The 18,123-nt window shown below is 32.6% G+C and overlaps 1 protein-coding gene across 1 annotated transcript; it reads right to left on the reverse strand.

Annotated features, from left to right (window-relative positions):
- Positions 1–6,414: 6,414 nt before the first annotated feature.
- Positions 6,415–17,855, reverse strand: LOC133577864 (G-protein coupled receptor 26-like). Its single transcript, XM_061931948.1, has 3 exons — positions 16,972–17,855; positions 14,195–14,308; positions 6,415–7,078 (listed from the first exon to the last, which is right to left on the reverse strand). The coding sequence occupies exons 1-3, from the start codon at positions 17,643–17,645 to the stop codon at positions 6,850–6,852; spliced, it is 1,017 nt and encodes a 338-aa protein (XP_061787932.1). The 5' UTR covers positions 17,646–17,855; the 3' UTR covers positions 6,415–6,849.
- Positions 17,856–18,123: the final 268 nt, after the last annotated feature.

Raw genomic sequence — 18,123 nt, forward strand, 5'->3', positions numbered from 1 at the left:
GACAAAGAATTATGAGAATTGAATGGGAATCCAAGGGGGGGGGGAAAGTATTTTATTTTGTAATTATTTCATTAATTTTACAATAAAACTGACAAAAAAATTATAACAATTATGACAATTGAGTTGGGAATCCAATAAATGTTATTTTTATTTAAGTGTATTATTACTTTAATTTTACAATAATGCTGACAAACATTTATGAGAACTCAGTTAAAAATCCAAGAAAACATTTATTTTATTTTGTACTAAATTTATAAATTTTTTGATGATGCAGACAACAAATTTGAGAATTGAGTTGGGAATGCAAGGGGGGGGGAAAGTATTTTATTTTGTAATTATTTGATTAGTTTAACATTAATACTGACAAAGAATTATAAGAATTGAGTTGGGAATCCAAGAAAGAAAAATATGTTTAATGTTATACATTTTTTGATGACACGGACAAAAAATTATGAGAATTGAGTTGGGAATACAAGGGGGGAAAAGTATTTTATTTTGTTATTATTTGTATTAATTTTACAATAATACTGACAAAGAATTATGAGAATTTAGTTGGGAATCCAAGAAAAAAAAAACATGTTTTGTTTGATTAATTTTTTGATGACGCGGACAAAAAATTATGAGAATTGAGTTGGGAATCTAAGGGGGGAAAAGTATTTTATTTTGTATTATATTTTATTAATTTTACAATAATACTGAAAAATAATTATGAGAATTGAGTTGGGAATCCAAGAAAGAAAAATATGTTTTATTTTATTAATTTTTTGATGACACGGACAAAAAAATTCTGAGGATTGAGTTGGGAATCCAAGGAGGAAAAAGTATTTTATTTTGTAATTATTTTACTAATTTCACAATAATACTGACAAAGAATTATGAGAATTGAGTTGTGAATCCAATATTTTTTTTTTTTTTTTTTTTTTTTTTTTGGTACATTTTTTGATGACTTGGACAAAAAATTATGAAAATTTAGTTGGGAATCCAAGGGGGAAAAAGTATTTTATTTTGTAATTATTTTATTAATTTTACAATAATACTGACAAAGAATTATTAGAATTGAGTTGGGAATCCAAGAAAGAAAAATACGTTTTATTTTATAAATTTTTTGATGATATGGACAAAAAATTTGTAGAATTGAGTTGGGAATCCAAGGGGGGAAAAAAGTATTTTATTTTGTAATTATTTTATTAATTTTACAATAATACTGACAAAGAATTATGAGAATTGAGTTGGGAATCCAAGAAAAAAAAAATTTTTATTTGATTAATTTTTTGATGACGCGGACAAAAAATTATGAGAATTGAGTTGGGAATCTAAGGGGGGAAAAGTATTTTATTTTGTATTATATTTTATTAATTTTACAATAATACTGAAAAAGAATTATGAGAATTGAGTTGGGAATCCAAGAAAGAAAAATATGTTTTATTTTATTAATTTTTTGATGACACGGACAAAAAATTCTGAGAATTGAGTTGGGAATCCAAGGAGGAAAAAGTATTTTATTTTGTAATTATTTTACTAATTTCACAATAATACTGACAAAGAATTATGAGAATTGAGTTGTGAATCCAATATTTTTTTATTTATTTTTTTTTATACATTTTTTGATGACTTGGACAAAAAATTATGAAAATTTAGTTGGGAATCCAAGGGGGAAAAAGTATTTTATTTTGTAATTATTTTATTAATTTTACAATAATACTGACAAAGAATTATTAGAATTGAGTTGGGAATCCAAGAAAGAAAAATACGTTTTATTTTATACATTTTTTGATGATATGGACAAACAATTTGTAGAATTGAGTTGGGATTCCAAGGGGGGGGGAAAGTATTTTATTTTGTAATTATTTTATGAATTTTACAATAATACTGACAAAGAATTATGAGAATTGAGTTGGGAATCCAAGAAAAAAAAAAGTTTTATTTGATTAATTTTTTGATGACGCGGACAAAAAATTATGAGAATTGAGTTGGGAATCCAAGGGGGAAAAAGTATTTTATTTTGTACTATATTTTATTAATTTTACAATAATACTGACAAATAATTATGAGAATTGAGTTGGGAATCCAAGAAAGAAAAATCTGTTTTATTTAATAAATGTTTTGATCATACGGACAAAAAAAATTGGAGAATTGAGTTGGAAATCCAAGGGGGAAAAGTATTTTATTTTGTAATTATTTTTTATTAATTTTACAATAATACTGACAAAGAATTATGAGAATTGAGTTGGGAATCCAAAAAAAAAAAATGTTTTATTTGATTTTTTTTTTGATGACGCGGACAAAAAATTATGAGAATTGAGTTGGGAATCTAAGGGGGAAAAAGTATTTTATTTTGTATTATATTTTATTAATTTTACAATAATACTGACAAAGAATTATGAGAATTGAGTTGGGAATCCAAAAAAAAAAAAATGTTTTATTTGATACATTTTTTGATGACACGGACAAAAAATTATGAGAATTTAGTTGGGAATCCAAGGGGGAAAAAGTATTTTATTTTGTAATTATTTTATTAATTTTACAATAATACTGACAAAGAATTATGAGAATTGAGTTGGGAATCCAAGAAAAAAAAAGAAGTTTTATTTGATACATTTTTTGATGACACAGACAAAAATTTTGGAGTATTGAGTTGTGATGAGGTGGCGACTTGTCCAGGGTGTACCCCGCCTTCCGCCCGATTGTAGCTGAGATAGGCTCCAGCGCCCCCCGCGACCCCAAAGGGAATAAGCGGTAGAAAATGGATGGATGGAGTTGTGAATCCAAGGGGGTAAAGTATTTTATTTTGTAATTATTTTTTATTAATTTTACAATAATACTGACAAATAATTATGAGAATTGAGTTGGGAATCCAAGAAAACATTTTTTTAAATTTGATTAATTTTTTGATGACGCGGCCAAAAAATTATGATAATTGAGTTGGGAATGTAAGGGAAAAAGTATTTTATTTTGTAATTATTGTATTAATTTCACAATAGTACTGACTAAGAATTATGAGAATTGAGTTGGGAATCCAAGAAAGAAATATGTGTTTTATTTAATAAATGTTTTGATCATACGGTCAAAAAAATGTAGAGAATTGAGTTGGGAATCCAAGGGCAAAAAAAGTATTTTATTTTGTAATTATTTTATTAATTTTTTGATGATACGGACAAAAAATTATGAGAATTGAGTTGGGAATCCAAAGGGGGAAAAAAGTATTTTATTTTATAAGTATTTTATTAATCTTACAATAATACGGACTAAGAATTATGAGAATTGAGTTGGGAATCCAAGAAAAAAAATAAAAATTCTAATTATTTAATTCATTTTACAATAATACAGGTAAATGTTGTAAGAATTAAGTTAAGTAATTGTATTTCATTTTGTATGTTTTTTTGTTTTTGTTACGATGTTACTGATAACAATCTATTACAATTAAGTTGGGAATCCAAGAAATAATCATAATTTTACAATTAAACTGACAAAAAAATTATGACACTTGAGTTGGGAATCCAAGAAATGGTTTTTAATTTAATATAATTATTACTTTAATTTACAATAATACTGAGAAAGTGTTATGAGAATTGAGTTGGGAATCCAAGAAACAAAATTTATTTTCTAATTATTAATTTTATAATAATACAGATAAAAGTTGTAAGAATTAATTTGGAAATCAGGGAGAAAACATTTCATTGTATTTAATTTTGTATTTTTTTCTTACAATGTTACTGATAACAATCTTTGACAATTAAGTTGGGAATCCAAGAAAAAATAAGTATTTTATTTTGTAGTTATTTTATAATTTTACAATAAAACTGACAAAGAATTATGAGAACCCAGTTAGGAATCCAAGAAAACATTTATTGTATTTTGTAATAATAGTTTTTATTTTACGGTAATACTGACAAAGAATTATGGGAATTGAGTTGGGAATTAAAAAATGGTTTTAAATTCTATTGTATTTTTTGTAATTATTTTATTCCCTTCTACGATAATACTGACAACAAATTATGAAAACTGAGTTGGGAATCCAAGAAAAGCATGTATTTTATTTTGTAATTATTCTATTAATTTTATGATGATACTGACAAAGAATTATGAGAATTGAATTGGGAATCCAGGAAACAAAAATGTAATTGTGTGTTATTTTTTTGTTATTATTTTAATTATGAGAATTGAGAATCCAAGAAAAATATATATTTTTTTCTAATTATTTAATTAATTTTACAATAATACAGATTAAAGTTGTAAGAATTAATTTGGGAATCAGGGAGAATTTTTTTTTATTGTATTTCATTTTGTATTTATTTTTATTTTTTTACGATGTTACTGATATATGAGAGTTAAGTTGGGAATCCAAAAAATGTATTTTGTAATTATTTTATAATTTTACGATAAAACTGACAAAAAATTATGACACTTGAATGGGAATCCAAGAAATGTTTTTAATTTAATTTTACTATTACTTTAGTTTTACAATAATGCTGACAAAGAATTATGAGAACTCAGTTAGGAATCCAAGAAAATATTTATTTTATTTTGTAATTATTTTATTAATTTTACGATAATACTGAAAAAAGAATGATGGGAATTGAGTTGTGAAAAAAAAAAAAGTTTTCAACTCCCCGAAAGTGACAAGCGGTAGGAAATGGATGGATGGATGTATTTGTTTGTAATTATTTTATTCCTTTCTACGATGATACTGACAAAACATTAAACTGAAAACTGAGTTGGGAATCCAAGGGGGAAAAAAGTATTTTATTTTGTAATTGTTTTATTAGTTTTACAATAATACTGACTAAGAATTATGAGAATTGAGTAGGCTATCCAAGAAATAAATATATTTGATTTTCTAATTATTTAATTAATCTTACAATAATACGGATACAAGTTGTAAGAATTCATTTGGGAATTAGGGAGAAAAAATATAAATGTATTTTAATTTTTTTTAACGATGCTACTGATAACTATCTATGAGAATTAAGTTGGGAATCCAAAAAATTTGTTTTTATTTTATTTTGTAATTATTTTATAATTTTACGATAAAACTGACATAAAATGATGGCGCTTGAGTTGGGAATACAATAAATTGTATTTTATTTAATTTTATTATTACTTTAATTTGACAATAATACTGACTAAGAATTATGAGAATTGAGTTGGGAATCCAAGAAAAAAAAAAAAAAATTCTAATTATTTAATTAATTTTACAATAATATGGATAAAAGTTGTAAGAATTAATTTGGGAATCCGGGAGAAAAAAGTTTTTGTATTTAATTTTGTTTTTGTTTTTTTACGATGTTACTAATAATCTATGACAATTAAGTTGGGGATCCTAGAAAATAATAATAATAAATAAAAAATAAATAAATAAAAAAATTTAAAAAAAAATAATATATATATATATATATATATATATATATATATATATATATATATATACTGTATATTTTGTAAATATTTTATAATGTTACGATAAAAAAATGATGACACTTGAGTTGTAAAAGTAATAAATGATATTTAATTTTATTTTATTATTACTTAAATTTTACAATAATACTAAGAATTATGAGAATTGAGTTGGGAATCCAATAAAAAAAAAAAAAATATATATATATATATATATACATATGTATTGTAATTATTTTATAATTGTAGGATAAAACTGACAAAAAATGATGACACTTGAGTTGTGAATCCAAGAAATGTTATTTCATTTTATTTTATTATTACTTATAATAATAATAATAATAATAATAATAATAATAATAATACAGACTAAGAATTATGAGAACTCAATTAGGAATCCAAGAAAACTTTTTATTTATTTTGTAATTATTTTATTAATTTTACGATAATACTGACAAAGAATTATGGGAATTGAATTGTGAATTTAAAAAAAAGTTTTTAATTGTATTGTATTTTTTGTAATTATTGTATCCCCTTCTACAATAATACTGACAAGAAAAATATGAAAACTGAGTTTGGAATCCAAGAAAAATATGTGTTTTATTTTGCAATTATTCTATTAATCTTATGATGATACTGACAAAGAATTATGAGAATTGAGTTGGCAATCCAAAAAAAAAAAAGCAGCATTTTGTGGGACTAAAGTCAAAATATAATAATATATATTAGTAATGTAATAAAATGTAATATAACATATTACAAATATATATATACTTATGTTAGCTGTCAGAACTGAGGTTGACATTTCATGAGAATAAAGTCGACACATTGCAAAGAAAACAAAAACGTTCAAATAAAATCATTTTACGACAATGCTACGGAAAAACGTTTCAATTTCATTTCAAAATAATAGCAGCCTTTGTGTTAATTTAAGCTCCAATTAATGCCTCGACTCCGCAAATAAAACACGAACAAATGCGGCTGTAGGCAACCTCCCGACGTAGTTTTACCAACCCCACAAGATGGCGGTAGTTGTTTTGGAAGTATGGTGAGTGGGTTCATCGAGCTCTGCGTGCGCTTTTAAAAACTCACGCTCGCGTCAACTCATCAGCAGCATTAATGCCGACTTAGCAGTTACAACACTGCCTTTGTTGCCGCTGACCACATTTCTGCTTATAATATTTCTGCTTGTTTTTTTAAAAAAACAGCTGCGCTATTATTAGAGTATTTACGGTAATTTGGATAAAGATGCCCTGCAGCTTTCAGTGCTACATTTTACTGCGCCAGCAAACCAAGACTGTTTGAGACATAAATAAATAAATAAATAAATACTAGTAGTACTGTAAAATACAGTCCCAGCTACCATTGTGACTGAATGAGGATGTCCATAAATGTCCTCCTTGTCCATAAAACATATTTCCCAAAAAGCACACACGCAACCCCACTTTAGTCCCGTCACTCAACTCTGGGTATGCTGCTGCCTTGGCTCTCGAACCCGCGCGCCGCCGCGTTCAAGGAGCGGCGCTTGAGCAGCCGGTTGACGATGTCGCCGCACGTCTTCCTGTACTGATGGCGCAGCAGCGAGTACACGAAGGGGTCGCACGCCGCCTTGCTGTAGGCCAGACACTTGGACATGGCCCCCCAGTGAGGGCTGATAGGCACCCACGGGAACAACTCCACGATCCTGCACACACAAACAAACAAGTTGGAAGCTTACAAAATAACGAAGAACGAGTTTCCATACAGACAAACAGATTTCTAATCAAATATGAAGTAATAACTAGATGAGGCCGTTCCTGAAGGAATTGCGTGTGATTGCTCCGATGCTGAAGTTGAACTGAAATCCTGGAATTTTTTTTTTTTAGAATTGTAGAAGTAGAGCACACAATTCCCCAACAGGCTGAATATTTTGAAGTTGGAACGGTTTGAATCAGATGAAAAATGTGGGAATTGTACAACTTGGAAAAATGTCCCATTCATTTCAATGGGAACTTCCTGGAAATTTTAGGAATTTTGGAAAAAGAAGGATTTTTTTGGAAAATGATTAGTAGCATGAATGTCCTGAATGAGCTGAATTGGTTGGTGTTGGAACTACCAAAATCGGTCAAGAAATGTTGAATAAGTAACAGTTTTTAGATGAGAAATTTCGGGAATTTCAGGAAAACTGGGAATTTTTCTAGTTCCTTAACCAACTTAGTTTTTGTCCCGAATATGAGGAGTGTGTTGACGGTGGAACGGTTGAAATGGGTTGAAAAATGTGAAAGGAGTAGTCGAACTTAAATAGGTTACCAAAAAAACGGAATTCCTGGAAATGTGTTGAATGTGGGAAAATGGTAGTTTGAATGTCCAGGGTGAGTTGAATTTGTTGAAGGTGGAATGGTTTGAATGGGTTGAAGAATGTGGGAATTGTGCAACTTGGAAAAATGTCCCATTCATTTCAATGGGTACTTCCTGGAAATTTGGGAATTTTGGAAAATGATTAGAAGCATGAATGTCCTGGATGAGCTAAATTGGTTGGTGTTGGAATTGCCAAAATTGGTCAAGAAATGTTAAATTAGTAACTGTTTTTAATTGAGAAATAACGGGAATTTCGGGAAAACTGGGAATTTTTCAACTTTCTTAACCAACTTAGTTTTTGTCCTGAATATGAGGAGTGTGTTGACGGTGGAACGGTTAAAATGGGTTGAAAAATGTGAAAGGAGTAGTCAAACTTAAGAAGGGTGGAAATAGGTTACCAAAAACGGGAATTCCTGGAAATTTGTTGAATGATGAAAAATGGTAGTTTGAATGTCCAGGGTGAGTTGAATATGTTGAAGGTGGAATAATTTGAATAGGTTGAAAATTGTGGGAATTGTGCAACTTGGAAAAATATCCCATTCATTTAAATGGGAACTTCCTGGAAATTTTGCAAATTTTGGAAAAAGTAAGATTTTTTTGGAAAATGATTAGGAGCATGAATTTCCTGAATGAGCTGAATTGGTTGGTGTTGGAATTGCCAAAATCGGTCAAGAAATGTTGAATTAGTAACTGTTTTTAATTGATACATTTCTGGAATTTCGGGAAAACTGGGAATTTTTCTAGTTCCTTAACCAATTTAGTTTTTGTCCTGAATATGAGGAGTGTGTTGACGGTGGAACGGTTGAAATGGGTTGAAAAATGTGAAAGGAGTAGTCAAACTTAAGAAGGGTGGAAATAGGTTACCAAAAAACGGGAATTCCTGGAAATTTGTTGAATGATGAAAAATGGTTGTTTGAATGTCCAGGGTGAGTTGAATGTGTTGAAGGTGGAATGGTTTGAATAGGTTGAAAATTGTGGGAATTGTGCAACTTGGAAAAATATCCCATTCATTTCAATGGGAACTTCCTGGAAATTTTGGAAAAAGTGGGATTTTTTGGGGAAATGATTAGGAGCATGAATGTCCTGAATAAACTGAATTGGTTGGTGTTGGAATTGCGAAAATCGGTCAAGAAATGTTGAATTAGTAACTGTTTTTAATTGAGAAATTTCTGGAATTTCGGGAAAACTGGGAATTTTTGTAGTTCCTTAACCAGCTTAGTTTTTGTTCTGAATATGAGTGTGTTGACGGTGGAACGGTTGAAATGGGTTGAAAATGTGAAAGGAGTAGTCAAACTTAAAGAAGAGTGGAAATACTTTACCAAAAAAATGGGAATTCCTGGAAATTTGATGAATGAGGAATAATGGTAGTTTGAATGTCCAGGGTGAGTTGAATGCGTTGAAGGTGGAATTGTTCGAATAGGTTGAAAAATGTGGGGATTGTGCAACTTGGACAAATGTCCCGTTCATTTCAATGGGAACTTCCTGGAAATTTGGGAATTTTGGAAAAAGCGGGATTTTTTTAGAAGCATGAAAGTCCTGAATGAGCAAAATTGGTTGGTGTTGGAATTGCCAAAATTGGTCAAGAAATGTTAGATTAGTAACTGTTTTTATTTGAGAAATCTCTGGAATTTCGGGAAAACTGGGAATTTTTCTAGTTCCTTAACCAATTTAGTTTTTGTCCTGAATATGAGGAGTGTGTTGTCGGTGAAACGGTTGAAATGGGTTGAAAAATGTGAAAGTAGTAGTCGAACTTAAATAGGTTGCCAAAAAAACGGAATTCCTGGAAATGTGTTGAATGTGGAAAAATGGTAGTTTGAATGTCCAGGGTGAGTTGAATGTGTTGAAGGTGGAATGGTTTGAATGGGTTAAAAAATGTGGGAATTGTGCAACTTGGAAAAATGTCCCATTCATTTCAATGGGAACTTCCTGGAAATTTGGGGATTTTGGAAAAAGGGTGACTTTTTTTAAAAAATGATTAGGAGCATGAATGTCCTGAATGAGCTGAATTGGTTGGTGTTGGAATTGCCAAAATCGGTCAAGAAATGTTGAATTAGTAACTGTTTTTAATTGAGAAATTTCTGGAATTTCGGGAAAACTGGGAATTTTTCTAGTTCCTTAACCATCTTAGTTTTTGTCCTGAATATGAGGAGTGTGTTGACGGTGGAACGGTTGAAATGGGTTGAAAAATGTGAAAGGAGTAGTCGAACTTAAAGAAGGGTGGAAATAGGTTACCAAAAAACGGGAATTCCTGGAAATTTGTTGAATGTGGAAAAATGGTAGTTTGAATGTCCAGGATGAGTGAAATGTGTTGAAGGTGGAATGGTTTGAATAGGTTGAAAAATTTCAATGGGAACTTCCTGGAAATTTGGGAAATTTGGGAATTTTGGAAAAAGCGGGATTTTTTTGGAAAATGATGATACTACTCTAAGTATACAGTAAATATGTAATGATAATACTGTAAGAGTACAGTAAATATGTAATGATACTAGTGTAAGTATACGGTAAATAATAATACTAGAGTAGGTATAAAGTGAATATCTAATGATAGTAAGTACACACTAAATATGTAATGATACTACTGAAAGTATATATTAAGTATGTAATGATATTAAGTAGACAGAAAATATGTAATTATATTAAGTACATACTAAAAAGTGAATGATACTACTGCAAGTATACAATAAATATGTAATGATAGTAAGCAGACAGTAAATATGCAATGGTACTAAGTACATACTAAAGCTGTGATGATACTACTGTAAGTATACATTAAATATGTAATGATTGTAAGTAGACAGTAAATATGTAATGATACTAAGTACATCCTACAAATGTGATGATACTACTGTAAGTATACATTAAATATGTAATGATAATAAGTAGGCAGTAAACATGTATTGATACTAAGTACATATTAAAACAGTGATGATACTACTGTAAGTACACATTAAATATACAATGATAGTAAGTAGACAGTAAACATGTAACGATACTAAGTAGACTACAAATGTGATGATACTACTGTAAGTATACAATAAATATGCAATGGTAGTAAGTAGACAGTAAATATGTAATGATACTAAGTACATACTACAAATGTGATGATACTACTGTAAGTATACATTAAATATGTAATAATAGTAAGTAGAGAGTAAACATGTAATGATACTAAGTACATAGTACAAATGTGATGATACTACTGTAAGTATACATTAAATATGCAATGATAATAAGTAGACAGTAAATATGTGATGATACTAAGTATATACTACAAATGTGATGACACTATTGTAAGTATACATTAAATATGCAATGATAGTAAGTAGAGAGTAAACATGTAATGATACTAAGTACATACTAAAAGTGTGATGATACTACTGTAAGTATACACTAAATATGCAATGATAGTAAGTAGACAGTAAACATGTAATGATACTAAGTACATACTACAAATGTGATGATACTACTGTAAGTATACATTAAATATGCAATAATAGTAAGTAGAGAGTAAACATGTAATGATACTAAGTACATATTAAAACAGTGATGATACTACTGTAAGTATACATTAAATATGCAATGATAGTGAGTAGACAGTAAATATGTGATGATACTAAGTACATATTAAAACAGTGATGATACTACTGTAAGTATACATTAAATATGCAATGATAGTAAGTAGAGAGTAAACATGTAATGATACTAAGTACATACTAAAACAGTGATGATACTACTGTAAGTATACAATAAATATGCAATGGTAGTAAGTAGACAGTAAATATGTGATGATACTAAGTATATACTACAAATGTGATGATACTACTGTAAGTATACATTAAATATGCAATGATAGTAAGTAGACAGTAAATATGTGATGATACTAAGTATATACTACAAATGTGATGACACTATTGTAAGTATACATTAAATATGCAATGATAGTAAGTAGAGAGTAAACATGTAATGATACTAAGTACATACTAAAAGTGTGATGATACTACTGTAAGTATACACTAAATATGCAATGATAGTAAGTAGACAGTAAACATGTAATGATACTAAGTACATACTACAAATGTGATGATACTACTGTAAGTATACATTAAATATGCAATAATAGTAAGTAGAGAGTAAACATGTAATGATACTACCGGTAAGTACATACTAAAACAGTGATGATACTACTGTAAGTATACAATAAATATGCAATGGTAGTAAGTAGACAGTAAATATGTGATGATACTAAGTACATATTAAAACAGTGATGATACTACTGTAAGTATACATTAAATATGCAATGATAGTAAGTAGAGAGTAAACATGTAATGATACTAAGTACATATTAAAACAGTGATGATACTACTGTAAGTATACATTAAATATGCAATGATAGTAAGTAAAGAGTAAATATGTAATAATATTAAGTACATAGTACAAATGTGATGGTACTACTGTAAGTATACATTAAATATGCAATGATAGTAAGTAGACAGTAAATATGTAATGGTACTAAGTACATACTACAAATGTGATGATAATACTGTAAGTACACATAAAATATGTAATGATACTAAGTACATACTACAATTGTGATGATACTACTGTAAGTATACATTAAATATGTAATGATAGTAAGTGGACAGTAAACATGTAATGATACTAAGTACATACTACAAATGTGATGGTACTACTGTAAGTATACATTAAATATGCAATGATAGTAAGTAGACAGTAAATATGTAATGGTACTAAGTACATACTACAAATGTGATGATAATACTGTAAGTACACATAAAATATGTAATGATACTAAGTACATACTACAATTGTGATGATACTACTGTAAGTATACATTAAATATGTAATGATAGTAAGTGGACAGTAAACATGTAATGATACGAAGTACATACTACAAATGTGATGATACTACTGTAAGTATACATTAAATATGCAATGATAGTAAGTAGAGAGTAAACATGTAATGATACTAAGTACATACTAAAACAGTGATGATACTACTGTAAGTATACATTAAATATGTAATGATAATAAGTAGACAGTAAACATGTAATGATACGAAGTACATATTAAAAGTGATGATACTACTGTAAGTATACATTAAATATGCAATGATAGTAAGTAAAGAGTAAATATGTACTAATATTAGGTACATAGTACAAATGTGATGATACTACTGTAAGTATACATTAAATATGCAATGATAGTAAGTAGACAGTAAATCTGTATTGATACTAAGTACATACTAAAACTGTGATGATACTACTGTAAGTATACATTAAATATGTAATGATAATAAGTAGACAGTAAACATGTAATGATACGAAGTACATATTAAAAGTGATGATACTACTGTAAGTATACATTAAATATGCAATGATAGTAAGTAAAGAGTAAATATGTAATAATATTAAGTACATAGTACAAATGTGATGGTACTACTGTAAGTATACATTAAATATGTAATGATAGTGCATACTACAAATGTGATGATACTACTGTAAGTATACATCAAATATGCAATGATAGTAAGTAGACAGTAAATATGTAATGGTACTAAGTACATACTACAAATGTGATGATAATACTGTAAGTACACATAAAATATGTAATGATACTAAGTACATACTACAATTGTGATGATACTACTGTAAGTATACATTAAATATGTAATGATAGTAAGTAGACAGTAAATATGTAATGGTACTAAGTACATACTACAAATGTGATGATACTACTGTAAGTATACATTAAATATGCAATGATAGTAAGTAGAGAGTAAACATGTAATGATACTAAGTACATATTAAAACAGTGATGATACTACTGTAAGTATACATTAAATATGCAATGATAGTAAGTAGAGAGTAAACATGTAATGATACTAAGTACATACTAAAAGTGTGATGATACTACTGTAAGTATACATTAAATATGTAATGATAATAAGTAGACAGTAAACATGTAATGATACGAAGTACATATTAAAAGTGATGATACTACTGTAAGTATACATTAAATATGCAATGATAGTAAGTAAAGAGTAAATATGTAATAATATTAAGTACATAGTACAAATGTGATGGTACTACTGTAAGTATACATTAAATATGTAATGATAGTGCATACTACAAATGTGATGATACTACTGTAAGTATACATCAAATATGCAATGATAGTAAGTAGACAGTAAATATGTAATGGTACTAAGTACATACTACAAATGTGATGATAATACTGTAAGTACACATAAAATATGTAATGATACGAAGTACATACTACAAATGTGATGATACTACTGTAAGTATACATTAAATATGTAATGATACTACATACTACAAATGTGATGATACTACTGTAAGTATACATTAAATATGCAGTGATAGTAAGTAGAGAGTAAATATGTGGTGATATCGTACAATCATCAGTGTTGTCCTTCCCTCACCTGGTGATGACGTACGGAGCGAAGCAGAGCATGAAGGTTCCGATAAAGGTGCTGATCTTCCTGGTGGCTCTTTGGCGCCGTCGCCTTTGTTCCTCCAGGCAGCGCTGGCGAACGCTAACACAGCAGGGGGGGTGCGATATCGTTAGCATAGACCCTTGTTAGCACAACACACCAAACTCACTGATGTACTTTTGACCAAGAGTGGCACTATACGGTACAGTAGTATCAGAATATCTCAGTATTAAACATTGTATACAGTCTGCTGTCAACTCATTGTCCAGCACTGCTCTTTTGCATCTATTCCAGGAGAGTGCGTGTCAAGTTACAATAAACACGTCATCTGCGGCAGTGCGAAGCCGCTTCTAAGATACTAATCGTCACCACCTGGGCAGAAAACAAACAAAAAATTATTGTCCAAGTAGCATTATCACTGGAGGACTAGAGGAAAAGGAAGGGCTAAGCACGCTCCACGAGCAGGACGACACAAGATGGTAACTGCTACAGAAGCTAATTGCTAAAGCTTCAACGGAAAGTAGGCGTGATCGATCCAGAGGTCGACACTGTTGATACCAAGTGCAGTATCAGTGTATAAACGATACTAATCACTTTAGTATCATTTTTGGGTTACAAAGTCAGGGAATGAGTCTCTGGATGCAGGAAAAATTTGAGGACAAAACTTGAATGTTTTGGATGTGAACTATTAGTAGTTTGTGCTTTTGAAGTGAATTATATTTATATAGCGCTTTTCTCTAGTGACTCAAAAGCGCTTTTACATAGTGAAACCCAATATCTGAGTTACATTTAAACCAGTGTGGGTGGGCACTGGGAGCAGGTGGGTAAAGTGTCTTGCCCAAGGACACAACGGCGGTTAAGAGGATGGCGGAAGCGGGGATTGAACCTGGAACCCTCCAGTTGCCGGCACGGCCGCTCTCCCAACCGAACTATACCGCTGTTTAGTTATTGTGCATTAGACACTTTTTTTTGGTAAGAAAAATGTACATAGCATACAGCACAAGCATGTAATACTAAATAATTGTTTGCATGGTGTCAATATCACCAAACTGCGATACTGATATAGGATATCGCTCCGATATCAGCAAAAAAAAAGCATGTATCAGATGATATCAAAGAGCCAGTAAACATCTACATGTCCTCCAATAAAACACACAAGGTTGGTCTTTCCTTCTATTTTAATCAAGTCATATACAAAAAGTAAATATGGTAGGCTTTCCTTTCTCAAGCAGCTATTGCAAGGAATTTAGGGATTTCACCATCTATGGTCCGTAATATCATCAAAGGGTTCAGAGAATGTGGAGAAATCACTGCACGTAAGCAGCAAGGCCGTGACCTTCGATTCCTCAGGCTGTACTGCATCAACAAGTGACATCAGTGTGTAAAGGATATCACCACATGGGCTCAGGAACACTTCAGAAAACCACTGTCAGTAACTACAGTTGGTCGCTACATCTGTAAGTGCAAGTTAAAACTCTACTATGCAAGGCGAAAACCGTTTATCAACAACACCCAGAAACGCCGTCGGCTTCGCTGGGCCTGAGCTCATCTAAGATGGACTGATACAAAGTGGAAAAGTGTTCTGTGGTCTGACGAGTCCACATTTCAAATCGTTTTTGGAAACTGTGGACGTCGTGTCCTCCGGACCAAAGAGGAAAAGAACCATCCGGATTGTTATAGGCGCAAAGTGTAAAAGTCAGCATGTGTGATGGTATGGGGGTGTATTAGTGGCCAAGACATGGGTAACTTACACATCTGTGAAGGCACCATTAATGCTGAAAGGTACATACAGGTTTTGGAGCAACATATGCTGCCAGACAAGCAACGTTACTATGGACGCCCCTGCTTATTTCAGCAAGACAATGCCAAGCCACGTGTTACATCAACGTGGCTTCATAGTAAAAGAGTGCGGGTACTAGACTGGCCTGCCTGTAGTCCAGACCTGTCTCCTATTGAAAATGTGTGGTGCATTATGAAGCCTAAAATAGCAGAAGGGAGACCCCCGGACTGTTGAACAACTTAAGCTGTACATCAAGCAAGAATGGGAAAGAATTCCACCTGAGAAGCTTCAAAAATGTGTCTCCTCAGTTCCCAAACGTTTACTGAGTGTTGTTAAAAGGAAAGGCCATGTAACACAGTGGTGAACATGCCCTTTCCCAACGACTTTGGCACGTGTTGCAGCCATGAAATTCTAAGTTAATGATTATTTGCAAAAAAAAAAAAAAAAGTTTATGAGTTTGAACATCAAATATGTTGTCTTTGTAGCATATTCAACTGAATATGGCTTGAAAAGGATTTGCAAATCATTGTATTCCGTTTATATTTACATCTAACACAATTTCCCAACTCATATGGAAACGGGGTTTGTATATATATATATTTTTTTTTTTTTTTTTTTTTGGTATCGATTTTTTTTTAATTATGGATTATTTTTTTTAAATCGATAAAAAAAAATAAAAAAAAATAAAAAAAATACGTATATATATATTTTTATTTTTATTTTTATTTTTATTTTTTTACCGATTTTTTTAAATTATGGATTTTTTCTGTGGAAAGTGTGTTGGGTAGAAGTACAGACAATATCAGTATCGGCCAATACTCAATGTCTCAATACCGATATATCTATATCGGTAGTGAAATGAGTCATATCGGGGACAGGCCTAATTTGAATATAGCGCGGATGCGTATCGATCGCACGATGGGAAGTTGGGGTCATCCCCCCCGCCCGCCCTCCCTGGCGGAGGTAACACGCAGAAGGCGCTCACCTGGGGTGGATGTCCACCAGCAGCACCAAGGTCTGCATGGTGATGACGTCGATCCTCCTGCAGTGGAAGCGGGCCACTTTGAGCACTTTGAGGTACGTGACGCACAGCACGACGAAGGCGAGCAAGAAGGTGAAGGAGTGGAAGAAAACCGTGAAGACGACGAACTGCGTCCGGCCGCCCGCCTTGGGGTGCGCCAGCGTGCAGGAGGCGTAGAGGCGCTGGTAGCCCAGGAAGGAGAGGCAGGCGGCGGCCGTGGAGAAGGAGGCGGAGTGCGCCCAGGTGTAGCCCAGCACCAGGGCGGCGTCCTTGTGGCGCACCTTGGAGTGGTAGCGCAGCGGGAAGACCACCGCCACCCAGCGGTCGATGCTCAGCGCCGCCATGCTCAGCATGGAGTTGGTGGACAGGAAGGTCTCCAGGAAGCCCGCCGCCTGGCACAAGGCGTCGCCGCCCGGCTGCGCGCGGCTGACCAGCGCCGCCAAGGTGAGCGGCATGTTGGCCACCGTCAGCAACAGGTTGCAGAAGGTGAGGTTGAGGCTGAAGAGCCCCGGAGCTTGCTTGCGGATCTCCGGGCTGTACAGGAAGCAGACGAGCACCAGCACGTTGGACAGCAGCGACACGACGATGATGACGAGCACCAGCCCGAACACCAGCACCTCCCCGGGGTCCATCCTCATGCCCGGCCCGCCAAGGTGCCGCTCGCTCGGCCGCGGTCGCCTCCGCGCATCGCCCGTGTGGAGATGTGGACGCGCTTCGTGCCCTCTTGGTTTTTCTTTTTCTTTTACCGCCACATCGTGGCGGAAAAGCTGAGGCAGGAAAGTGCACGAAAGGAGCGGCGGAGTGTGTTGCGCGGCTGCGTGGGGCGGAGAGCTTTTGTCGTCCTGTCATGCGCTCAGGAGGCTTCGCCCTCCGCGCACGCAGCTCAGTGTGTGGGCTCCTGTCTGCTCACCTGCGCCGCACTGTGTGTGTGGACTCCTGTCTGCACACCTGCGCCGCACTGTGTGTGTGGGCTCCTGTCTGCACACCTGCGCCGCACTGTGTGTGTGTGTGGGCTCCTGTCTGCACACCTGCGCCGCACTGGCCGCGCGTTACTACGCGGCGCCCCACGCAACTACACGCTCATTTAGTGTCAACATCAGGAGCGTTCAAAAAGTG

Source organism: Nerophis lumbriciformis, linkage group LG39 (genome assembly GCF_033978685.3).
Source record: "Nerophis lumbriciformis linkage group LG39, RoL_Nlum_v2.1, whole genome shotgun sequence".
NCBI lineage: Eukaryota > Metazoa > Chordata > Actinopteri > Syngnathiformes > Syngnathidae > Nerophis > Nerophis lumbriciformis.

Bases quoted from the DNA above. Each gene is read 5' to 3' on its own strand.
- LOC133577864 (XM_061931948.1), bottom strand. From the start codon at position 17,645: ATGAGGATGGACCCCGGGGAGGTGCTGGTGTTCGGGCTGGTGCTCGTC. The intron at 14,309-16,971 runs GTGAGCGCCTTC...CTGCTGTGTTAG, and splicing joins CTGGTGGACATCCACCCCAG to CGTTCGCCAGCGCTGCCTGG. The intron at 7,079-14,194 runs GTGAGGGAAGGA...TTGTGTGTGCAG, and splicing joins GCTCCGTACGTCATCACCAG to GATCGTGGAGTTGTTCCCGT.